The sequence below is a fragment of the Pleurodeles waltl genome, chromosome 4_2, assembly GCF_031143425.1.
Source record: "Pleurodeles waltl isolate 20211129_DDA chromosome 4_2, aPleWal1.hap1.20221129, whole genome shotgun sequence".
NCBI classification, from domain to species: Eukaryota; Metazoa; Chordata; class Amphibia; order Caudata; family Salamandridae; genus Pleurodeles; species Pleurodeles waltl.
Genome location: NC_090443.1, coordinates 492,899,344 through 492,925,391, shown reverse-complemented (window position 1 = coordinate 492,925,391; position 26,048 = coordinate 492,899,344). Strand labels below are relative to the sequence as shown.

Below are 26,048 nucleotides of genomic sequence, written 5' to 3'. Positions count from 1 at the left end.
CGCTGTAGCTGGCAATGGAGAAACATCCAGTGGAAGAGGCAGTTCTTGGTTTGAGCCCCTGATTTTATCATTCTTGGTCAGTTCTTTCATGATTGCTGTCACTATGTCAAAAATACAATCAGACCCTCCTACAAATTTCTCCTGCAATTTTAAAATCAAAGAAAGAAGTCCTTCTAAGCTAAGCAATGAGACAGAGACCTTTACTTCCCAGTCAGGAGGTTGATTTGGCAAGTTATCCCTTAGTTCCAGAGCTGGCAATTAGACCAATGGAAATAAAATGATGCATGGGAAGAGGATGTGCTGCTAAAAAATTGTAGTCCTGTAGATAAAGGCAGAGACATAGGCCCTCATTTCAACATTGGCGGGAAGTTGAAACCGCCGGGCGGCCGCCAATGCAGCTGCACTCCAGCGGGGCCTATTTGGAGATCCCCGCTGGGCCGCCGGGCGGAAACCTGGCGCTGTTGTGGCTGTGCAACGGGTGCAGTTGCACCCGTCGCGCTTTTCACTGTCTGCTTTGCAGACAGTGAAAAGCTGAATGGAGCTGCGGCAGGGGGCCCCGCGACTCTCGTTTCCGCCAGCCTTTTCATGGCGGTTCAAATCACCATGAAAAGGCTGACGGGAGGGGGACTCGTAATGGGATTTAAACCGCAGGGACTAAAGTGGCGGGAAACCGCAGGGACTAAAGTGGTGGGAAACCGCTGGTCCCGGCGGTGCAACCGCGGCGCTTCCGCCGCGGTCGTAATTCCCCAGGAAGCACCGCCAGCCTGTTGGCGGTGCTTCTGTCAAAACAGCCCTGGAGGTCAAAGACCACCAGGGTTGTAATGACCCCCATAGTTCCCCTGGGAGGCAGATTATGATCCTTTTCCTGTTGCCCATATCTCCCGCATAAAACTAAAACCAAATCTGGCAGTGTAAAGACCTCATCCCAGGTCCCCTTGCCCAGAATCCCCTTGGCCCTGATATGGGGAAAGTCCTCCTGGATAGATGAGGAGGGCTTAACCATCCCCAGGGGGCAAAGGAAGGGGGGCTGATTCGGAGCATACAGGGAAAGTAAACATTGAAGGAGAACCGGAGGGCACCCCAAGCAAGCCCTGGTCTTCTTTTTGCAAACTGAGCTCTTGAAAAGATATGCTTGCTGTGCCCCCTCCCCAGGGGATTGACGTTGAGGAGACCCCTTTGGGGCAAGACTTCCCTGGGACCACCAGCCTCAAGACTCCCTTTGGCTCTTCACCAGGGGTTGTAACAAATATCCGAACCTCTTGGGGAGTCTTCTCTTTTTCCCACAGGGTGAAGGTGTGATTCTTACCCTTCAATAACGTAGCAGGGTTAATTTTGTTCCATAAAGGGTTATATTTAGTTTAAATACATGCCCTCCCTGTGAGCCAACACCCAGATCTTCGTTTTTTTGCAGTCATTGTATTATTTATATTTAGATAAGATGAGACAGTTTGTTGTTACACTTTTGTACCTTTTATATCAAAGAGCGCCACCACACCCTGTCAAACTGTTCTACAAATTCACAGCAGAGGGGGGCATGAGCATGCTCTACTTGATATCTGGGCCCATGGTGAACTAGGAGGACTTTGCAGAAATTGCAGTGTGGCACGGTTGGGGGAAGATATTTCAGGTAAGTGGACATGCCACAAAAGCAGGCCACACCGGCCTAATGCCGACCGCTTCTGCCCCACGTTGTGGGGAACCGCAGCCCTAGGCCTTTTTACTATATCCTCCCTGGCTCCCCTTTCCCCTTTTCACCTCCTTTTATTTTTTCAGGCCCTCTGCCTTTAGACCTTTTGGTCTAAATCCAATACCACAGGTATTCCAAAAGTTAACCAAACTGGTGGGGTCCCTCGGAATTATCAAGGGAGTCTCAGTAATATCAGGGTTAGCCACAGTTTATAATCAGCTCACATCCGCCCGTTTTATAAATATGGAGCTCTTATCTTGCAGCCACACTGCTCCATAGACTTATTGAAACATTTGACACCCGGCTTCTGGTGATGGGACGGCTTCCAATGTTAACCCTGCACGTGATGGGCAACAAGGTATGTCACCAAGAGAACTCCTTAAGGAGCCTATCTTTCTGCTCCTCCCGGCACCTCTCAGTTTGGCAACACTTAGAGCCCTAAGCGGTTGGAGCGGCCCAGGCGGCCTGGGTGATGTGCTGCCCCCGCCCTCCCCCGAGGCGGACTTCTTTCAAGTTCCACACCACTATTGCACCATCGCGGGCGTCGCTTCGCCGGACCTCTCGCTGGGATCCTGCCCCCAGCTCACGGCCCTCGGCTTCTCGGATCTAGCTTCCACACTACCGCACTGCCGCTCTCGACTTCCGCCAGCCTCCGACTCGTGATATGTCACTTCCGGCCACCCTGGAACCCACTTCCATAATGCACTACGTGGCTCTGCCATCGACCCCTAGCAAAGGAATTGGAAGCCTAGTCTGCTTCTGTTTGGCTTTATAGTATTAACACATACTGCGACAAATTGCATCATTCATTGGGCTTCATGCACCTTTGTTTCTCTGGAAAAGGTCCCCTGCATGTCTCCGAAGAGCGCGCGCCCCTGTCTTGAGTTTCTGTTTTCATTTCACTTTCACCTCAGCACAGATGACAAACACGCGTGTCCGGTAGGTGTTCTCTTGGCAGGAATGACACCTAGAAGGGAGCTCTGTGCCAAGGCGGGACACACCAAGTGCACCTTCTGTGTTCCGATCCTGACTACTTGTCAACTTGCTGGGCTGTCAAAAGCTGTCCGTGGTGACAGCAGCGGATTCCAGTGGCAGGCATGTCTTCTTACCTGTCAGGCAGCGAGGCCCACTGGCATCTTTCATGTTTTGAGTCAAGCTGTTTGTCTCCAACATGGAGCAACGGGGTGAATGTATAACATGCTGCATGCATGCACAACCACATGCTGCATGTGAATATTGCTACTTAGAAATCCATTTTTTTCCTGAACCAAAGCAGTTCATAACATGAAGGTTGGAGAGTACCCAGACAGCAATATGAACCGAGTGGGTTCCTCCAAAGCATTCCCAAGATCCCTTGTAACACTCTAGGATGTGGCAGAGATGCAATAGAGGGTCCTGCTGAAGTGTAGGGAAATTGTCCTGCCCTTTTCCTGCTCTACTGTTCCCTGGAAGGGTTACCACTAACAGTTTGAGTGATTGTTAGGTATGGACGCATATGCCTCTTTTTGCCTTTGTTCTGTTTGGCAGGAGAATTCCAACTGTGCCTCACCATCCTGCTGGCACTGTAATACAAGGACTGTGGCTAGTTTGGGAGGACCACACAAAAGTCAGGAACTGCCTGAAATCGATCTCAGAGTGGCATGTGGAATTCACAAATTCTGTCTTCATACTTACTGTAATTATGGAACAGAAACTGCCAGACAGCGTGTCATGATTTGTCTGCCAGAATCCAGGTTCCCACAACAGTGGCAGCTGAGAAATTCTTTGTGCTCTGGGTTTGGGTATTGACCTCCAACTTCGCTGCCAAGTTCGGGACCAGAAACCTGGGGAGTTTGACTGCATTCCAGAAGGGGGCTACCATGGGCCTGATTTGAAAGAAGGAGCTGACTAACTGTGTAAGGGGGTCGTTGAAAGTTCCCTTGCAAAAGGAAGATGCTGCCTAGAAGAATGGGACAACTTGGAGCTTGGACAGGATAAACAGAAGCTCCATGCTGTGTCCCAGGAGAATGACTGGCATTACCAGACCTTTGGGTCAGGTCTTGAGGCTTTGAGGTGCCCAAAGAACGCCAAACATAGGCCCATATTTATATTTTTTTAGCACTGCATTTGTGTAATTTTTTGATACAAAAGCGAAACAAACTTACAAAATATGGGGGCATATTTATACTCTGTGTGCGCCTGATTTGCGTGATTTTTTTTACGCAAATCTGGCGCAAACCTAACTCCATATTTATATTTTGGCACTAGACATGTCTAGCGCCAAAATATTGGAGTTAAAGTTATTTTTCGCTTGTGGAAAACTACCATGCGTCAATGAGATGCAAGGTAGGAGTTCCTGGGCAAAAAATGACTCAAAGACCCTAGCGCCTTATTTATCCTCCTGCAAAGATGGCGCACAGGAGGTAGGCAGGCCTAAATAATGGTGCTAAGCTTGCTTAGCGCTATTATTTACATACTGGGTCAGGGCAGCCGTTAGGGGACCTGTGGGCCCATTTCCTTGGTGGAACACCATGGTAAGCCCACAGGTACCCTCCCCAGGCTCCAGGGACACCCCCACCCACACCAAAGGGACAGCGGAGGATGGGGGACCCCATCCCAGGTAAGTAAAGGTAAGTATTCACCTTTTTTTCCTTAAAGTGCCATAGGGGGCCCAGAAATGGGCTCCCATACATGGCACTGGGTGCAATGTCCATGCCCAGGGGACCCTTATCCCCTGTGCTGCCCATTGGGGTGGTGGGCATGACTCCTGTCTTTTATAACACGTATCTGAAGATGACCTGGAAACCCTGCCCACAGAGTAAAGCTGACGTTACCAGGAAGTAGTGTCCCTTTCCAGCCAAGATGTCCATGTTGCAGAACTGGCCTTGCAGGTGAGTAACTTTCCCCTGACAGGCGAGATGCTGATGCCATCCTACAGGTGTCACAGACAGTATCTGCGTTCTCATCCAAGATCCCCCCTATAAAGAATCCGTGTCACAATTAACTTTCCTTCTTATTAAAGACGCCCACTTTGAAGTATTAATGTTGCAGATGCCTTTGCTTCTTAACCAAGAACACAGGACTTTTGAACTAAGGTTGCAAGTAAGCTTTTTTCCCTTCACAACAAACCATCCATGGAGAACTATTCAATCCTTTCTCAGTCAAGATCTTTGTGAAAATACTGCTGTTACAGATAAGTAACTTTTCCTTTGTCATTAAAGGTCATGAAGCAGGAGGTTTAGTATTATAGTAAAATACTTTACCTTCTCAGGTGACTACATCATATCCTGGAAAAAAAAATTGCCCTGGTCCCCCCTGTGCTTCTCAGTGTGTTTTAGTCTCAGGAGCACTGGAGGTCGCTGTAGCCCTCGCCTCTGAAGGGCCTGCAGTTGGCTGGCTACGCACCTTTGCGTTATGCAGACTCGTAAGTCACCACCGAACACATGCACAGCACCTAAGACTGCACCTCGTATATCAAGAACACTTGCAGCCTGGGCTCCACCACCCAAGCCAGAATACCTCTGTCACTGTGGAAGTAAGCCTCTGACAGGCGGAGCCTGCTTTGCAAGAGGAAACCCCATGGAACACTCTGCTACATCATTTAAGATTAATTCTATGTGATCTTGGATTCAGGAAAGCCCTGGCCATTTAGCGGAATTCTACTACATTACACCACAGCCTCCTGACCTCACAACACAGGGTGACTGATTGCCTTCTATAGATCGTGGGTGATATAGAGCTATACACAAAATTCGAAATAAACCAAAAAGTAGCATGTGTCACTGACCTGTTGAGAAAGGGGTGGTGCTGGTGGTAGGCTGGTGGCAGGAGGGCGCTTGGCAGGCCTATGGCCGGCGGCGGCGCTCCTCCGCGGCTGGACAGCTGGACCAATGGTAGAATGGGGTGCAGTGCGGTCAGCTCTCTTCCGGGCACCCCCCGGGGTGGCCGACTGTATCCAAGGCTGATGACTGGCACGTTGGGGGGCAGGCCGTGCCCATGATGGGGACCCACTGTCGCTGTGGAGACGGGTTCGTCCGCGGAGCACCGCGGGCTGGCCCCAGCGGACTTGCTGGAGGCGGGGGACGTGCTTGCTGCACAGTCACTCTTGTTAGCCAGTGAGGGACTAATCGGCGGTAAAGTGGTCTTGGCAGGGCTCTGCCGCTCCCCCGGGGAACGCGCCGGGACCGCCGCCTTCTCCATCATCTCGGCGGCTGATGCTTTGTCTTCCGCTGGACACATGAAAGCAGCGATGCAGAAGCGCGAAGTTCTGGAATCCCTCATCTGTGGGGAAAGTGGGCGAGGGAAGTGGAATAAGAGAAGGGAGGATTTTAGTGAGGAGACCAAGGGAGAAAGGGGGAGAGGCAGTGGAGAAACAGAGGAAGATGCGATTCAGGAGAGAAAGGAAGGGGCGAGAGAAGATCCACAGGAAGTGGGAAGTGGGGATGGGGGAATATGAGTTAGGAGAGAGGTGGAGTATGAGTGATAGGAGAAATGGAAGAGAGGTGAGAAAGGAGGATTAGAGTGGGGAGAGAAATAGACGTAGGCAGGGGAGAAAGAGGAGAAACGTAGGAAGGGCAAAGAGAAGAAAGCAAGAAGTGAATGAGGAAAAATGGAGAAAAAGTGGAAAGGGCGCACAAAAGTGAGACAAAACCGAAGTGAGAAAGGAATAATAGAGGAAGGGTGCGAAAGGAGAACAGAAGATTACAAGGAGGGGAAGAGAGGAGGAGCGATTGATGAATCGAGGGGGGCAAAGGGGAAGCAAGATATCCAAAGAAACAGTAAAGGAGTTAATAGGGAGAGATGGAGAGAAGAGAAAACGTGAATCAAAGGATTGGCCCATGGAGTATCCAGGCTAGAATAGTTTAAGACACTCATTCCGTGGATGGAATATTGATGGACAAAATGTCGGAAGGTAAGTGCAGACCGAGGAAGCATAGATGCTATTCTCGACTCCAGTATGTGCACCTTGAAGATACATATGTGGTCAGGGTACCATTGTGTGGAGTTAGACACAGAAAATCAATACTGATTGTGTCCTTAGATATCGTATCCAAGGTATCCGGTGCCACCTTGATAGGCCGAGGGCACTCTGAGTAAAAGTGTCGGGGCAGCACCCGGAGTGTGGCAAGAGGGAACAGAATAAAAGGTGGTTCATGGACAGGGGCGCAGACAAGAAAAAAGCAACGACGAGGCAAGGTTTGGAGTGGGAAGGAAGAGACGAGAAGAGGAGGAAAACAAGTGAAATGGGCAGAGAAGGAAGGAAGGCAGCGGGAGAGAGGGGGTGAGAAAGGAGCAGAGAATAGGGCAGGAAAGAGGGATGTGGCGAGGAATAGAGTTACCGAAGGGAGGGTGGTGAGAAATACTTGGAGGCTGAGAAAGACAGCGAGGCATATGAGGAGATACAGGGAATGAGAGAGGCAGAGGGGGGGTAAAGAAAAGCAGGAATAGATAGGGAATTAATCCCAAGAAGAGAGGGGATGAGAGACCCAAAACAGATAAATTGTATGAGGTGGATGGCAATGAAATAAACTGTCAGAGAAATGACGAGGTACAGGGGACGTCATAAGAAGAGAGAATATAGAGAGGGGGCATAGCATCATCAAGTCGTACAGCTGTTTTTCATGCTGCTTCTCCCTGTGACATTGTTGCTCATGGCACCTGCTATTTATTTGTTAAGTTAATTACAAAATAGAAACACCCAGTAAATGTCTTTAAAAAGTCTTGCACTTGTTCGTTTTCATGCTGCTCACCAGTGCCAGGACCTTCCACTGCCCACCAGTGCTGACCACTACCGTAGTTACACACTATCCACTAGCTCCTTGCAATGTTCTGCCCTTTAGTGGCACCTTCTCAAGCTGCTCACCAGTGCCAGGGTCTTCCACTGCCCACCAGTGCTGACCATTACTGTAGTTTCACGCGGCCCACCAGCTCCTGGCAATACTCTGCCCTCCAGTGGCACCTTCTCAAGCTGCTCACCAGTGCCAAGGTCTTCCACTGCCCACCAGTGCTGACCACTACTGTAGTTTCACGCGGCCCACCAGCTCCTTGCAATACTCTGCCCTCCAGTGGCACCTTCTTAAGCTGCTCACCAGTGCCAGTGCCTTCCACTGCCCACCAGTGCTGACCACTACTGTAGTTTTACGCGGCCCACCAGCTCCTGGCAATACTCTGCACTCTAGTGGCACCTTCTTAAGCTGCTCACCAGTGCCAGGGTCTTCCACTGCCCACCAGTGCTGACCACTACTGTAGTTTCACGTGGCCCACCAGCTCCTGGCAATACTCTGCCCTCCAGATGCACCTTCTCAAGCTGCTCACCAGTGCCAGCTCCTTACAGTGTCCAACAACGCCAACTCTGCTCATCAATGCCTTCTTATCATCCAATCTACCAATGTCAGTTCAATATACAGCCCATCAGTGCCACTTTCTCCTACTGAAACCAGGACCACCTCACACTACTCCTTAGTACTACCATCCCACACTACCCACAGTGCCAACTTCTTACAGTGCCCACCATTGTCGGCACTGAACGGTACTCGCCAGTACCACCTTCTCACACTGCCTACTATGGCCACCTCACACAGCCTATCAGTGCTATCTTCATATACTGCACTCTAGTGCCACCTTCTTCCACTGAAAAGGACTGGCACCTTCCCACACTTCTCATCAGTGCCACCTCATTGCTCTGTCACAAGTATCAGCACAGGCTATTGCTCACCAATGTCAACTTCTTAAATCCCCCCCTTATACCAGATCCACACTGCTCAGCAGTACCACCTTCTCACAATGCCCACCAGTGCCACAGTGTCACATGCACACCACTGTGTCCTAATCACAAAAACATCGGGCTCAAACTCTTTACACTGCCTACCACTGACCCTGATGCCACCAATGATTCTCACTGGCCACAAGAACAAGCTGCTCGCATTGTCCACAGGTGCCAATACCACTCAGTGATGCCAGTGCCACTTCTCCCAATTGCCTACCCCTACCACTCATCACATTGTCCACCAAAATAAGCTCCTCACGTTTCCTATACCTGTGTATTTAGTGTACTCATGCTACCCATCAGTAGAGGCTCCCCACATCAAGCAGAGTGCCAGCATCTCACACGGCCCTTTAGCGCCAACTTGCCGCAGTTCTACTGGTGCCAGTTCATACAGTTGTCTTCAGTGCCTCAGGTAGCAGCTCCCACAGTACATGAGTGTCATCTTTTCCCAAAACCTCCAGGACCAGGTACCCAAGCTACCCGAAGGTTCTAGAACCACACACTGCTCGCATCAGGAGTGTAAGTAGGACGGGTCCTGCGAGGAGTCATACCCAGCAGGAATTAAAGACTGGCTTTGAGCCGCGTTCGTACTGGGCCTTATATTCAGCGCCTTCACTTTATAGGCAAAGAACTATACATTTGCCATCAATCACTGTAAAAATCCTTAAACTAATCCTGGTCACCGATGCAGTCCCTGTTTACAATTCGTATGTTTTACTACATTTCTCTAAGGGTATTGTATATTTCCGATGTGTCCTCAATTTCATTATTCGATACATGACAGTGGTATAAAGTGTCCAGTGAACGGAGTCGTAGCTGGGTGAGATCAGTGGGCAGACAGGTGAACATGGCGGCCACGGTTGAGAGCCCTGAGGCTGAAGCTGAAGGCAGTGTGAGTTCCTCACATTCGCTGTCACGGGGTCATAACGGTGTTCAGATTTGATACAAAAAGCAATGGCCGCATTTGTGCCCGTTGTACTTAATATTTTATGTGAAACTGTGCGAGGAAGGTTCACAGTCACAATATTGACATCACCACAGGGGAAAGAACATGCTGTGCTTATCATTGATGAGACTGTGTGTGGAGGTGTGTGTGAGAGAGAGAGAGAGTTTATGAGAAAGAGAGAGAAAGGGCATGGAGTGAAAAGACAGCGAAGAGAGGAAGGAGGCGAGGTGTGAGACAAGTAGTTGAGTGAGGATTTCAGAAAGATGTGGGGGTGAAATAATGGCACAAAGTGTAAGACTGCCGAGGAAAGTGTTGTGAAGGGGAAAACACGAGTAACTGAGACCCCCCAAAAGCCAATACCCCTCCACAGGCCCTAGCAATGTTAAATTCTCTGTCTCATGTTTAGAGAATCGAAAGGTTTGTAGTTTAATTATTCACAATAAAATCATTGTTGTCACTAATTTAGCAGATGCTACTAAGAAGCATTGGTAAAGCCAAGAGGTGCTGTCCTAGGTCCATGTTTCTTGTGTGATATGTCTGGATGTAATACCAGAAAGCTTACAGAGGCACCCAAACAATAGTCAAGTGTCATGCTGTGTGACGAATAGTATGTTAGTTCACATGTTTTAACCACGTCTTTTATTACATACGTCCTGCCTCTTGGAAAGGATACGTAGTTAGGCTTTTTGATCAGCCCCATTTTACAGACTCCCCCCTTTTTCATCACACTTGAAGCACTGGCTCAGAGTGCGCCTCAGGAGTGCTCCGGTGCTCACGAGTGTGAGGCATATGACAAAATCTAAAATTAATTAAGTCCGGCGCCGGGGGATTGCTCAATAGTGTTGTAAGTACACAGAACGCTGAACAAAACTCAGTTATAATATCATCATTAAGCAGAGACGACATACTTGCCTACAGTTCTAGAGTGGGAACCTTTTCTTGTTTCCGTTTTGTTTCACTTTACAACTAAGCGTTATATAGAAAGAAAGCAGGGAAAAAAGGTTAAAGAGCTTCACTGAACGTTCTTCATTTCTAAATGGTGTGAAGAAAGGTGCTTGCAACCACAAATACTGTGTATATGCAAAACACTTCATAAATGTGTTCGCTCCAATCGCTGTGTGGGGGCTCATTAACCATTTAAAGATTGCATGTTCTGTCCCAGTAGAACTTTTGGTATTCTTTAAGACTTCTCAACAGTTTGCACATTCACATTTGGGAGGGCATATATGCTACGACAGGGATTTCTTTTCTGTTTGTTGCACTGCGTTCAGTAGTTTGCACGTATACCATTAACCCTATCTACGTATATATTATTTTCTGTGTCAAGTTTTGTTTATTTTTCTGGGTTTCTGAGTTCTGGGCACTAGTTACTTAAGCCCATAAGCATAATTACGTCCTTGTGAAATTTGACGTTTTTAAATTACCAAACAAAATTGTTTTTAATTTTAATTTGACATTTGCTCACGGAACTGCTGATGTGGGTGTTCGATTCCTCTTTACGTACGCGTTCTTAATTGTTTGCCTTTTGCTCTGTAAGTTGCTTACATCTTCATTCCGTGATTCAGTGCAGTTACATTTGTTTTTGCTCCATGGAATAAATGTGGGACTGTTCTAACATAGCTTCGTGCTAACGTTTTTCCACTTGCGCAGGCCGTGCGTATTTATTATTTAGAAACAATTGGCTTGATGTTTCAGCCAGAAATGTCTTACATAGGATCAATTGTGATACATAGCAAATTGTAGAGGAAGTAATGCGCAAATTGACGCAGTGATTGAGGCTTATAGGCTGTGTTGTGATGAAAAGAAAGCAACGAGCCAAAAAAAGAAAACAATAGAACAGTTATGTAAAGTGTTGTATCAGGCTAGACCTATTTAAAATTTTGTCACGGTGTGCATCAATAGTTAATTTTGCCAGGCTCATGAGCCCAGATGCCCAACACAATTTAAAAGTACTGGGGTGGGCGGTGGGGGATTGCGGGGGCAGCACCCCGGGGGAGAGCACGGGCCGCGCTAATAATAAAAAATTTTAAAAACTTACTTGGTGCTGCTGACTGCCTCATGCTCCTCTTCCTGGTCCCAGCAGTTTCAGGGACTCCCTGTGCAATCCCTGTGCTGCTCTCATGCTATTACCAAGCATGAGAACATCGCAGGATTGGCCTGAGCGGGCTGGTTTACCGCTCGCTCAGGCATAGGGAGTCTGTGCTGTTTCTCCAACCCTGCTGTCAAATACAGCTGGGTTAGAAAACCTAAGTGCACATGTCTGTTTGGCCGGCTGACCAAACTGACATGCGCACTTAAGTGCACTCCACACCACTCTTCCTCACCCACCCATGGATCAGCCCTCTTTGCACAAGCTGGCTGAACCAGCAGCTGAAAAATAAAACAGTAATAAAATATTATTTTATTTTTCAGCTGCTGGCTCTGAGTTAGTGGGATGACGCTCCTCTGCCATTGCGGAGGAGCCGCGGCTGCTCATGAGATGACATTTCAGATTACTTTTGAAAACAAGAAGTGTGGGGAATGCTCTGATCTCTCGAGGCAGTGAGTTTCAGTGATGTGGTCCAAGAAGGCATTCAGATCAGAATCCAGATGCCACACAATGTGATTTGGGGGCAGCCAGCAAGTTCTGAGTAACAGATTGTTGGAAAATTGCCTTTTCGTCAGGGTCATCCCCACACTTTTTGTCTTTCTCCTCCTGTTTTTCAGGATTAATTTTTGTTGGCCTTAGGACTCTGTGCACTTTACCACTGCTAAACAGTGCTTCTGCTCTCTGCTCTAAACATGGTAGAATTGGCTTAAACCAAGTTGGCCTATTTAATTTACTTATAAGTCCCTAGTAAAGTGCACTACATGTGCCCAGGCCGTGTAGATGAAATGCTACTTGTGGGCCTGCAGCACTGATTGTGCCACCAATTTAAGTACCCCTCTAACCATGTCTCAGGCTTGCCATTGCAAATACTGTGCATGCAATTTTGAACTGCCATTTCAACCTGGCCAAGTAACCCTTTTTGCCAGCCCTGAACCTTCCCTTATACATATGTCACCCCTAGGGTAGGCCCTGAACAACACAGAGGGCAGGGTGCAAAGTCTTTCAATGGCAAGATATGTACTTTAAAATTGTGCATGTCCTGGTAGTGAAAAACTCCCAGAGTTGTTTTTCACTACTGAAAGGCCTATCTCTTCCTTAGGATAACATTGGGATTACCTTAGTAAATTTTATAAGTGTAATTCCCAAATCAGAAGAGATGGACATTTCAAGTTTGGTTCCTCTGGAATCACAATTTAAAATTCAAACTTATGATGAAGTCAGATTTTAAATTACAACTCTGAAATTGCCACTTCTAGAAATTTGGCATTTTCTTACTTTAGCTATTTGGTGCCTGCTGCCTGTCTCTGCTCACTTGTCTGGGATGGGTGATAGTTGGGCTTTGTGTATTCCCTCTAGACAGCCACACATAATGGGAGCTTAAGTGTGACTTGATGAGCCGCCCTGGAGGATGGGAGGGAAGAGCTGGGCACAGCCTCACTTATACCTGAATAGGCAGTGTTCCTTTCCCACACCAAGGGCTGCAGAAACCCCTGCATTGAGTCTGGAGCCAAGGGCAGGAAGTGGAGGACCTCTGTGCACTTTAAATGCCTATATTTGAAGCTTCCCCCACACAAAGGCACAACTGGGTATAAGTACTGGACCTTAATACACTCCTGGACCTGGGAATATTCTGCCAGGAAGGGCTGCCACTCTGCTGGACTCCTGCTTTGCTGTGCTGACCTGATGCCTGCTGCTGTGCTGACCGGCTGTCTGTGTGAGAAGGATTGGAACTGCATCACTTGAACCCAAAACCCAGACTGACTCAAATGGCTATGTGGCTGGCTTCCTGATCTGAAGTGTCAGGTACATAAAAGACTTACAAAAATGCTGCGTCTGCACCTGCACTATGACATCTATGTCTTTCCTACCAAGTGGTGGCACCTCAGTCTGTACCCTTGGAAGTGGGCCTAAGGTGCAGAACTGACGCACCCTCTGCTGAACGACGCATCCAGAGCAGAACTAATGCATCTCTTTGAATGAGCGGCACATCGAGCAGAATGAGCCCATCGCGGCTGTTGCGTGGATTGGGCCCATCGCAACAGATTTGCACCACCACATCAACCTCATCTGGGTTCAGCCCATCACCCATGGAACAGCCACTGTGCGATGCTTTTCCCGGTGCAAGCTCCTCGCATCACCCCTTGACGGCAGCCTTGACTAGGCCAAAACACCACATCGCAGCTCCACCACTCATTGGAACTGACGTATCACCTCGGATGCTCAATGCATCCTCAACAATGGTATTCGCACCACAAGCCCTGTCGATAGTATCCTTGATGTAAGGATTTTGCACCGCAGGCTTGCAGCATGTGAGAACCAAGGCATTGGCTTGGCTGTGTGATGCATCTTCAAAGCAGATCCAAGCAACGCTCCGCAACCAGGATTCAAGGTACTTTGGTTTAGGGGTCTAAATAGGTCCCTGTAGCCGGTGCGTGCTCCATCGCAGTTGGCATGAACTTTCAACTTTGTCCCAGTGCGACCAGATATCCCTAAATAGCACCTTTTGCTTCTTAGCCCTATTTTTACTTAAAACTTTGAAATTCAATGGCTTCACTTCTTCTTATAGGATTTTTGTTGTTTTGGTCTTGTTTTAGTTATTAAATTCAGATCTATTTTTCTAACCTGGTAAGGAAACTTTTTGTGTGGTGTGTCCACTGTTTTACTGTTTGATGTGTTGCACAAATACCTAACACATTGCCTCTAAGTTAAGCCTGACTACTCTGCGCCAAGCTACCAGAGGGTGAGCATAGGTTAATTTAAGTTTTGCTTGTGCCTTACCATGACCAGGATTGTGGTAGCTGCTTGACCATAGATTACACCCCAGTCAACCAACAGTGACATTTCTAACACAGATCATAAATTCATGAAGGATGTTTAGAGGTCACTACCTTGGCAAAGGAAGCTGGAGAATAGCCCTGCACAACTTTGTACATGAATGTAAATTATTTGCACTAGTCCCTTTTGTTAGCTGAGAGCCTAAGGAAGTGGAGGGTGTGTGTCTGGGAAGACTGAACAAGGTTCTGGTGGCAAAGCTGAAAACTGTGTCCAATGGGGAGGAGTATTACAAGAGGTCTATGAGCAGATTCTAATCTACTAAGTGGTGGTGTATTTATTAGTGGCTTGGGGTTTGTTAACGGGAATCAAAGGCATATGTTTCTTATACTAAGTACCTGGAAGCATGTTGCTGTGGTGGTGGCTGTAATAGATGACTCCATATGCACAGAAGAGTTAAAGAGATGCTGGGTTTTCTGGCTGCAGAGCAGAAAGTGAAGATGTCTGGTGAAAGTGGATTTAACTAGGTAGCAAGGTATATGCAGAGGATGAGGGAATTTAAATGATCCAGTTTTAGGGGAGTTTAATATGAACAGCCTAGGAATATCCGATGTTGGATAACAATGAGGCAGTCAGAAAGGTATGCAGGTGGAAAAGAAGATGGGAAAGAAGGTGTGTTGTGTATCAAGATTTGAAAGTTGACAGAAAAAAGCTGAATGAGGAGTCTGTCACCGTTGGAGGTGGTGTAAAGGGAAACTAGGAGTGGATCTATAATTGTCTATTGAAGGCCCTCAGCTCTTAGATGGGTAAGCTGAGATCTCTTGACGTCCCACACTAATGAGAAGGAGGGGTCTGATAGATGGGAGCAAAACCACCAAAAAACAGACAGAGCCTTTGGTGCCAGTGGAAAGTAGGTTAGGAAAGAAATGTATCATGGGCTAGAGAGTCAAATACCTCTGCTAGAACATAGGAAAGAGAGAAGATAGGTTAATATGGTGATCTGAGGAAATAAAGTTGGTCACATGAGAGAGTATAGTTTCAGTTGAGCGGAGGACTCAGAAGCTTGATAGAAAGAAGTTGAAAAGCTTGTTAAAAGAGAAATAGGTAGTAATTCGGCCGAAAACTAAGCATCCTAGTAGAAACGCAGGTGGGATACTGGACAATAAAGGAGTGGAAACATCAACAGTGTTGTCAGTAAGGGAAGCAAAACAGCAGATATAGGGACATATTTATACTATGTTTGCGCCAAATGTGCATCAATTTTTTATGCAAATTCGGTGCAAACTTAACTCCATATTACTATTTTGACGCTAGACACGTCTAGCGTCACAATATTGTAGTTAGCACCATTTTTTGGATGTGTGCACCTACCTTGTGTCAATAAGATGCAAGGTAGGCGTTCCCACCTAAAAAATGGTGCTAACCCCATATTTATCCCCCTGTGCTAAAATGATGCACGAGTGGGAGGAGGGGCTAAATAATGGTGCAAAGCTTGCTTTGCACCATTATTTAACGCCTGGGTCAGACCAGGCGTTAAGAGAGCTATGGACCCCTTTCCATGGGTAAACACCATGGAATCAGTCCACAGGTGCCCTCGCCAAGCACTAGGAACACCCCACTCCCACCAGAGGGACACTGGAAGATGAGGGACCCCGCGATTTTCGGAAGTCCGCGATTTTCGGAAGTCTTATTTTTCCCGCTGCTTGTGGAGTGCTCGTATCCTTGTTTTCAGTAATTAAATGTTGTGTCTGATTCAGAGATACGGACGTGAAGAGGAAGGACAGAATAGACACAGAGAATTCTGTGTGTGAGAAGCACATTGAAGGATACTATTGAACTGGTCAAAGGATGTGGGTTGGAGTTGGTGTAAGAAAGCAGGAAGAGAGTCAGGGCCAGGTTTACTTCTGAAGATGGTTGAGGGGTAGGGGCTTGTGTGAAATAAATATTGATTACAATTTGTATCTAATCATGGTTAGAAGGGAGAAATAGTAATAGGAGGGGAGAAAGTTTATTTGAGATTAGTACAAGGTCTAGTGGTTTGGTGTGTCTGTGTGTGAAGAGGGAAGAGTGAATGGTAATTAGTGTCTGATCTGATTGTAAGTGGGTAAACTGTTCTGTATTTGGATTCTGAAGTTAAGGTTGAAGTCACCTTGAAGGATGAGGAGGGTGGATATGTTAAAGATGAAGCGGGATGCCTGAAGTTGCGTGAAATTCAAAGGAAGTTAGTGGTGTAGTGAATATTGTGGCAGGTGCAACAGTGAGTGGCTTCTTGAAGATTGTGGGAACTTTCTTAGGAGCCCCAAGGCAGTCATGGGTCATAAAGATCAGATTGTATCAACAAGAGCCTTTTACCAATGGTGTCCAGGGGGCTAACCTTTACTATTGGACCAAAAACTGAGCACCGTATACTCCCCGTTATTACTCTCAGGGTAGCAAAGTCGAGCAATTCAAGACTTACTCAGGGAAGAGGTGTGGATTTGAGACTCAGCACTCAACAGAAACCATGTGACAAATTATAATTCACTGTCCAGTCAGTAGTAGCGTGGATGTTAGAAGATAAAGAAAAGTCCTTTTTTAATACTCTAATATTGTTACTTCAATGAAGAATCAATGTGCCCTGTCATAACAGAAGGTGATTTTTCGGGTACCAATGGGAGCAGTACTTCAGTAAACTGTGGGGCTGTTTTCCTTGGTAAGTATTTCGGCCATTGACATTGTGCTGGGAGAATCTGGCGGTGCGTTGATGGGGACAGTGCCTGTTTCTCTAGTCACTGTGGTCACAATCAAATAATCAATTGTCCCACCAAGTGGGGATGCAGCAGCCTTAGGCTCGGCCCAGCTGACGGAGACTTCGCAAGCACTAGTACACTTTCGGTGACCTCTAAGTAAAGCACCATGCTCACCTCACAGTGTTGGATATGACATTTGACTAATTTGCTCAATACGTTTTAAATGCATGCCTTTACATCTGCAGCCCACAGGTAGTTGGCTCTTTCTTGTCTGACATACTGAAGAGTGAGTCAAACTAATTGTGTATTTGTGCTTTTTTATTTTAATTTTAGTTTAATCATACATTTATTTTGCTATTGATTGCTCACAATTACAAATTATTGTTTTGAAATACTCTTTATTTCTTTTATTATTTCATAAAACAAAAAAATAGGTACACCAAGGACACACTGACGCTCTACATTATTAATGTCTGTTAGGCCCAGACTGTACATAGAAAGAGCTAGGGATGCATTGACCGATGGATACCCACCCACAGATATACTTGCTGGCAAGACAAGCCTCTTGGCAGATTATCACCCATCTAACGACCTGACCAATATACAGAGATGAGAGTGCGATCACAGCAAGAACGTCAAGTCCTTAAAAACTCCTCCATGGCCCTCACATTTAGATTAATTCCTGAGGGAAGACCACGGTTCCATATATCATCTGTTAATCTTTCATGCAGTGGTCCATGCCTTGAAGACACCTTAACTCTGTGGGGCATAATTGCAATTTCCAATTTCTTTGCAATGCCTGGCTTTGTGATTATGAGCCTTAAGAGCAGAGCATAAGTTTGCATCTGGAAGGCTGACATCTTCGGGGTAGAAAATCAATTGTGGTGCCTCTGGGACCCTGATGTCTAATATGTCAGAGTTGTATATGAATGTATCCTCCTCTTGTTCCCATTCTAGACATCTGTCAGTTGAACTTAGGCTCATCTCTTACAGTCTACTGTTACAATAACCTTTATCTGGAGTTTCAGATGGACTATGTGTAAGTGTAGGTTTGGCTCTAATGACTACATCCCTTTGGTGGATGAGGGTAGCCTCCCAATATACATCTTCCAAGGTCCCTTTTCCATGGATCTGTAGTATGGAGCAGACCATTGGCATAATATTTGTTTTAATCTTATAAATGTCCACTGTTGCTCCCCTGTTCAGTTTCTCGGTTCCAACAGGTCTGCTTCTGGTAAGTTAGGACAGTGTATGAGACATGTCACTAGGGCATTACTCAGATGCACAGATTTACATTTCTGAGATTCGGAAAATTCATACCAATCCTGCAGCTACCTATAGGAAGGTCTTCATTATATCTACCCCATACACATCACCTGTTTTGGAGAGGCAACATTGCACTCACCCATTGTGGAGTCTCTTTCTTGCCCTCCAATGCTAGCCGTGGTGTAATGGCCTAATAAGAGCAACGCAAAATTCACAAAGTTATGCAAATTACACCCAGATCATTTAAATTTCACCCAGGCCTAGTTAATACGCCCAATAGTACAGCTGAATGTTAGGCAGTGCAGTACCACCAGTATAAACAGTTGTATATAGACAAACTACTGTTGACCATTTTACACACATATGCTAAACAATGATGATAGTGACCTGTATGTTGATAAATTATGAGTGCATTCTATATTGTATTTAATCCAATATTAATATTTTTGACTGGACCTCGGACATGTACCAGAACACCTAATAGTCCTAATGCTTAATTCTGAGTTCGAATTTGCAACATTTTTATTGGATCCTTCATAGATTCACATGCTTGAATCATTCACAGTCATTGAAGTGGAAGTCTCACGGTACAATCAAATAGCAGCATCATATTTTTTAAATATTAGTCAATGTTAAAGTTAATTCACTTTCACAGCTTATTCACATCATTAGAAATGACCCGAAGTCCAACCATTCAGGTGACAGCACCCTTTAGAGCCCTCACCACAGAAGCTCCATTCTCTCAGATTTTATACCCCACGTTGTGTGAAGGGAGTCTCCCTCAGCTCTGCTCAATTTCATCAATCCAGGTTCTGGGAATTATTAATCCTAATTCTACAATACTTGAAACATCGAAAAAGGCATTTTCAGACCCTCGAAACATGTGAGTATAAAAGGCTTCATATGGATGACCCACATAAGGATTGTCTCTACTGCCTCTACTCTCACACAATCAAAGGATTGTAAAGATTCTCACACTTTTTCAGCTAAAACCTTGAAAGGCAGGGAGGGGAGGCTTTTTTGTGGCTACAGAAAGCTAAAACAAATAATCTCCATCTTTGGAGGAAGACAGTGATACCTCTGCTAAGTCTCACAAAAGAGAAAGATCCCATGACCTGGGGACCACTAAGGAAAGCATAAAGATCCTTAAAACTTCCCATCATGGGTTGGACAAAGAAACTTTAAAAAGGAGAAAAGGAGACAAACCTCCTCAGAGACTGCCTCCTCTGAGCCTAGCACACCATCTACCAGGGCTGGAGATCACCCACACACATCCTCCTCAGAAGAATTGACAATGAGGCATAAAACTCATTCTAAAGCCCTCTCGATGGCAACTTCACCGTCCACAGCATTGTTGTCAATGACGACTACAACAACGGGTATTACTGTCTCTTAGACAAGACCATCGACAATGACACAATCCATCTCCGAAGCTCCAAGTTAGTCAACGAAGATTTTATTGTCGATAAAGACTCCTTACGTTGCTGCCATCTACGACAGCCCCACCAATAGAGCCTGTGACAATAACACCAAGAACCTCAAGACAGACAAAGACATTGCTGCCTACCATCACCTCGATGACGTCGATGATGACACCGTCAACGACAATTCAAATTATCAATACTTTCCTACGGCCAAAGCATACTTCCCCCTGTTAGATCTCTCCTCCTCTGAGCCATCTGCTCGACCTAGATGAGTCAGAGGATGAGGGGTGTTTTGGAGCAGCCCACACCCCATCAGAGCTCCACATTAAATACCAGGAGATGGAAGATAAAGAAGAAGAGATATATTATGGGCATAATTATAATCCACAAGCAAAGCAGAGGCATTTTAAACACCATTACTAATATTATTCTGACCCGCCTCCCAGACAGGGTGACATTCAAGTGTCTATTTTTCAAAATCAACAGGCCATGCTACAGGACTATCATAAGAGGTTCCCAGAATCTCCACAGGAGCAACCAGTGGCTCCACTTCCATCAACATCATCTACAACGCCAAGGCCTATCCCTCCATAGACACCACCCAGTATGATGCCTGCTTCCAAACATAGCAACGCCCCAAGAGAAGATCCAATGTCATCAGATGACAGAGAGGAAGACAAGGTTCCAGTCACTGAAACGAATGCTATGATAATCTTATCCCTAGTCCAATGCCCTGGCTATCCGTGGTTGCTAAAATAGGCAAATGTGGTCAGACAGAAAAGCTGGGGCAAGAAAGATCTTACAGGAAGGCGAATACATGTCATCTGAAATAATAGACTGCACAGTGGGCATTGCCTCCACTGGCTTTTGGCAGTTGGCAGGAGCAGCAGTCTTAAGAAGGCAAGGGTGGTTGAAAGCAACAACCTTCCAGCCAGAAATCCAATCCGAGATCCTGGATATGGCCTATTATGGGGAAATACTGTTTGGCAAGCAAGTAGACGAGGCTTTGTTGTCCATCAAAATGGATACGGCTAAATCCCTTGGCACCCTACAGTTTATAACATTGCCCTTTTGAGGGGCATGTGGAAGAGGTTTTTCTACCTACAGAGGAGGATACCAGCGGTTCTAAACGTATCAGCCTTTCCAGCCACAGGATAGGTCTGCTTACCAGCACCAGCCCTACCGTCCACCAGCCATGGTGGCATATACAAAGCAAGGTCCTCGACAGAAGCAACCCACCCAGACTTTGGAACACCAGGCGCAAACAGTGACCTCAATCAGGTGCCGGCTACCCCCACTTCTTCCCATTCCATGGGTGCGAACATTACAAACCATCTTCATCTGCCAGAGGCAAAAAACTCCAAACAGATGGGCATTGGATCTCGTCACCTATGGCCATACCCTGGTGGTTATTGAGAGACTGCTAAACAATCCACCAAGGGGAGCACCCCCTCATCTTCACTTACAGAAAAAAAGCACTCATGCTTAGCAAGGTAGGGCATGGGTGTCTACTCCTATTTTTTCCTCATCAAAAAGAATTCAGGGGAATGGAGACCCATCCTAGACCTTAGGAAGTTGAACACATTTTTACAGACGCAATCCTTTTGCATGGTCACTTTCACTGACATCCTGCATCTCCTAAACCACGGAGACCATATGACAAGACTCGACTGCATATTTCCACATCCCCATACTTATCAAACATCTTTTGTTTCACCATAGCCAGCAGCCATTACTAGTTCAGAGTCCTACCATTCAACCTCAAGTCAGCTCCCTGCATTTTCACCACATGCTTTGCCCCAGTAGCTGCTGTGCTCAGAAAGGAAGGCCATCAGGTCTTACCCTACCTAAATGACTGGCTGCTAAAAGCCCAGACACTTTTGCATGCGTCCAAAGCTACAGAGGCTTGCATCATATTGTTTCGCAAACTGGGTCTCACCGTGAATCATCAAAATTGATCAGCTATCCCAACACAAAGGATAATGTCTCTGGGCTCCATCCTGAATATCATCCAGTGCAAAGCCTTTCTCTCCCAGGACAGACAACACAGGCTAAAAGATCTGGCTATCAAACTCTCCAGAAAAAAGTCTTTTTCAGTGTGTCTGTACAAGTTGCTTCTGGACATGATGTCCTCAGCAATTAATCTAGTCCCTCTTGCACACCTGAAAATGAGATCATTACAGAAGGAGATACAAAAACAGTGGAGTCAGACAGTAGGGTCATTTGAGAACCTAATAAGCATCACACTAAGGATGGCGGAAACACTGGTGTGGTGGTCTCAGATCTTTCAAAGAGACTCATGTTTTTGTGCCTTAAATCCGGACTTTGTCATAACTACGGATGCCTCCCTAGAGGGCTGGGGGCCATCTACAAGACCTGCAGATTCAAGAAAAATGGTCTACCCTCCAAACGACCATGCATATAAACCACCTGGAACTCAAGGCTATCTTTCCCACCCTCCGAGCTTTCCTACCACAGATAGCGGGATCTGAGGTGCTGGTGCGCACAGACAATATGGCCAGCATGCACTACGTCAACAAGCAAGGGTGTACAACATCGCTGACGCTTTCCCAGGAAGCCCAAGAACTCTGGGGATGGCTAGCAACCCACATTACTCTGATGGCCAAGCATATATCCGGAACAAACATCTTGGCAGACACATTCAGCAGTTCCAAGGACAGTTGGCATGAGTGGGAACTGGATCAGTCAGAGCTGGACAGAATATTCTGGCTTTGGGGCAAACCAGCATTGGATCTCTTTGCGACAAACTAGAACAAGCAAATGCCAGTTCTACACCAGTCGGCATCCACTCCCAGAGTCGTGGGGGATGCCTTTTTGATCAGATGGTGCAGGATCTATCCATCCCTCTCATTCTGAAGGTTCTCAACAAAATCAAAGTGGACCAAAGTCACCTCATCCGGGGCATTACCAGAGCAGATTCTACCTTATCTGCTCTCTCTCACTCATTCAGCGTTGTTACATACATCTATAAAGGTACATCTCACTGTATTATCAAGATATAGATGTTCCTCGCACTTTCTCTCACTGTGTTCCACAAGGATCATCAAGCAATTCATGAAGGGCTTGTCAGGGTTTTCCCTCCGGTACGAGCTCCTCACCCGGAATGGCACTCATTCACAAAGCAGACTTTAAATTTGTCACATGGAAGGTAGCTTGCTGTTGGTGCTCCAGTCAGCTGGAAGAGTGTGTAAAATAGAAGCTTTTACAGCGTAGGAACATTTTTATCTTTCTCTAAGGATTTTGTGAAATTTAGGACTAATCTAAGATTTATTCCCGAGGTTCCATTGCAATTTCATCCCAATGAACCAATTATACTACAGATTTTTTTTCCCAAATCCGACATCACCAGCAGAACGATCTTTGCATACCCTTGACGTTAAGAGATGTCTGAAATTCTACCTGCATCGCACTAAACAGATTCAGAAAACTGAGCAACTGTTGGTCGCTTATGGACAAACATGACAAGGTGATTCACTCACAAAAGCAACCATCGCAAGGTGGATTTTTGCAGCATTCCAGTTTGTGCCTCTTCAAAGTTGGCTAGCTGCTCACCGCAAAAACAAGGGCACACGCCACGAGGGAAGTTTCCACTTCAGATGCCCTGTTTGCGGGTGTTCTGCTGGAGAAGATATGTTGTGCTGCGACCTGGAAGAGCGTCAACATATTTACACAATACTATTGCCTGGAATTGGCACAGCACAGTGATGCAGCCGTTGGACAGGCAGTATTGCGCCATCTATTTCAATAGGGTGAGCCTCTGGGAGTCTCTGTAGCTTTAGGTACTTATTTAGGTTTATGTATAGGTGTACACACACACACACACATATATATATATATATATATATATATATATATATATATATATATATATATAAAATATTTTAATGTACAGCATATATATTTTATCACATATACTATGTTTATGTAGTTATATGTTTATAAATAACACTGTTACCCACCATCCTCAAAGGGTACTTAACTTACAAAATGTGTAACTACAATAACTGCTTGCTATTCTGATCCAAGCATGTGCATCTCTGAAAGATCCAATACTGGAGAAAAAAATGAGATACTTACCTGTAACTGAAATTCTCCAGTATTGGTATCTTTCATAGATTCACATGCGACCCACACTCCTCTCCATAGAGGCTCTCCTTATGTCCTTTGGTATATATCTCGCTTGTGCTAGAAAATCTGAGATACTGGAGCTTCTGTGATGAGGGCTCTAAAGGGTGCTGTCGGCTGTTTAACTGGACTTTGGGTCTTTTCTAATGATGTGACTACGCTGTGAACGTAAATGTACGTTAACAGTGAATTATATGTAAAATTTTCTATAATGCTATTTGATTGTACTGTGGGACTCCCACTTTGACGACGGGGAATGAATCAAGCATGCGAATCTATGAAAGATACCAATACTGGAGAACTGCAGTTACAGGTAAGTAACTCATTTTCATATGTGAGTTCAAAGTAAAAGTGGATGGGAATGATAATGTTTGTAGCCTACAACTACATACAGTCGGAAGTCTCGTTTTTAAAACCTAGATGCAACAAATGCAATTAATGTAAGGCAGAGTACAACCACTAGGACTATTATAGACCATCGGCCATATGTACGAACACATTTTCCCATTGACACAGAATGGGAAAAACCCTTTGCTACATCTGGCCCCATATGCGGTTAAATGAATATAAGTAAAGCTTTGCAGTCTCTATGTTTTTTTATTTGTGTACATAAATATAGTTGGAAAATAGTGTGTTGTCTGTCTGCATCCATTTTTAAAAACGGACGAACTCAGAAAGTTATTCTTTCTTTCAGTGGCCTTTCTTGCTGTCAGTGAAGACTGCTTGGCCAATATCTGAGCAGATTGACAGAATGCAGGATTAAAAATGTGACATTTCCTCAAATACCAGGCTGGTGTGCATGTGCGGTTTTACTACAATGGTGAAGGGCACTGTTGTTTTATATATTGCTGCCTGTAGTGATAAGGTCCGACAGGCATCCAAGTCTGAGCATCCACGTGTGAAATATAGCTATCGGCAAAACAAATGTGCAAATATACTAGTTGAACCTTCATTTCTACAGAGTACCAAGTCAACATGGATAAATTCTGTGAGTTGAGCAAAAAATAAGTAAACAGTAGTGGCTCCAAAACAACAAATACCATAAAACCATCAGCCTAAATATAAGTAAGTGACACCTACTCAACCCTGTTTAGTGGTAAACATCATATGCTCATGTTTCGTTTGACAGAGTTTCAGCCCTGCCACACTTCTAGATCCCCGTGGAGGTACCACTGACAGACCATTGACGGTCAGTCCTGTGCAGCAAAGCTGCCACCTTTGCTGGGTCGGACCGCGTAACGCAGATTTTCCATGCCTGGGAGTGCCATGCAAGGCAATGCATGAGGGGGCCCAGGCAGGGAATAGTAACAATGGCACTTACGCGCACAGCGAAACTCCCTGTGCGTCAATGCCATTGTTTTTTGTTTCTCAGAAACAAAACACTACTTTCTGATTTTTTTTCGAAAAGTAAAAAAATGTGTCAATCGGGCCCAGCTTGAATTTCTCACGAAAGTGCTCCCATTGTGTGGGGAGAGCACTTTCACCGAAAACGATCCACAAACACAGCGTAGAACTCTAGGGACTGATGAGAGGAGTCGAGTAAGGCCTCGGCCGTCCTGGAAGCTAGTAGGACTTCAGTCCAAGGTCAGAGGACCTACTATGCGATAACTGCAAATGATTTTGGTGAGGTGAAAGACGTCTTTAGGGCCTGGTTTATGAAAAGTCAGCGCCACCTTTACATAATTTCTTTGAAGCAAAAGTGGCGCAAACTTACAAAATATAATTATATTACTCTCAGATCACTGGTCACTTTCCAGCGTCAAACTTCATGTACCAACCCAAAATATAACAGATAATCCAAGAGACATTATAAAGTCCTTTAACTTGATTATTTCATAAACATGTTTTTTTTGTCACAGATGAACATTGATCTGTGACAATAAAAAGGAGTCTCTATCAAATACTCATAGCTCAGATATCAGTTATATTTTGTGGTCGGTCTTTACTCACTCAGATAACCTAGAATCTGAATGTCATTCTCACTCTATGTGGGATAAACCGTGTCATGAGACAGCAGTACCAACTGTATTTGGGTAGGCTGTTAGCCTATAAATTTATATTTTGCCACTTAATTTCAGTCACGCGATTCATAGTTATGTTTATAAATACATATTAATAGAAAAGTATAGCAGAGCAGCTAGTCAAATAATACACAAATTGTTCAACTTTTCCAGCCTACTCATCCCTTAAAATTTAATAATTGCATTGACGCTCTGTAGAATTTCGTATGATTAGTGCAACTGT

The 26,048-nt window shown here is 45.6% G+C and overlaps 1 protein-coding gene across 2 annotated transcripts in view; it reads right to left on the bottom strand.

The window, feature by feature from the left end:
• Window positions 1-26,048, bottom strand: part of LYL1 (LYL1 basic helix-loop-helix family member) — a 320,667-nt gene that overhangs the window by 277,250 nt on the left and 17,369 nt on the right. For both annotated transcript variants that reach the window (XM_069231928.1, XM_069231927.1), the window contains exon 2: window positions 5,454-5,947. In XM_069231928.1, coding sequence (XP_069088029.1) covers window positions 5,454-5,947 — 494 coding nt within the window. The remainder of the gene's footprint in view (window positions 1-5,453; window positions 5,948-26,048) is intronic.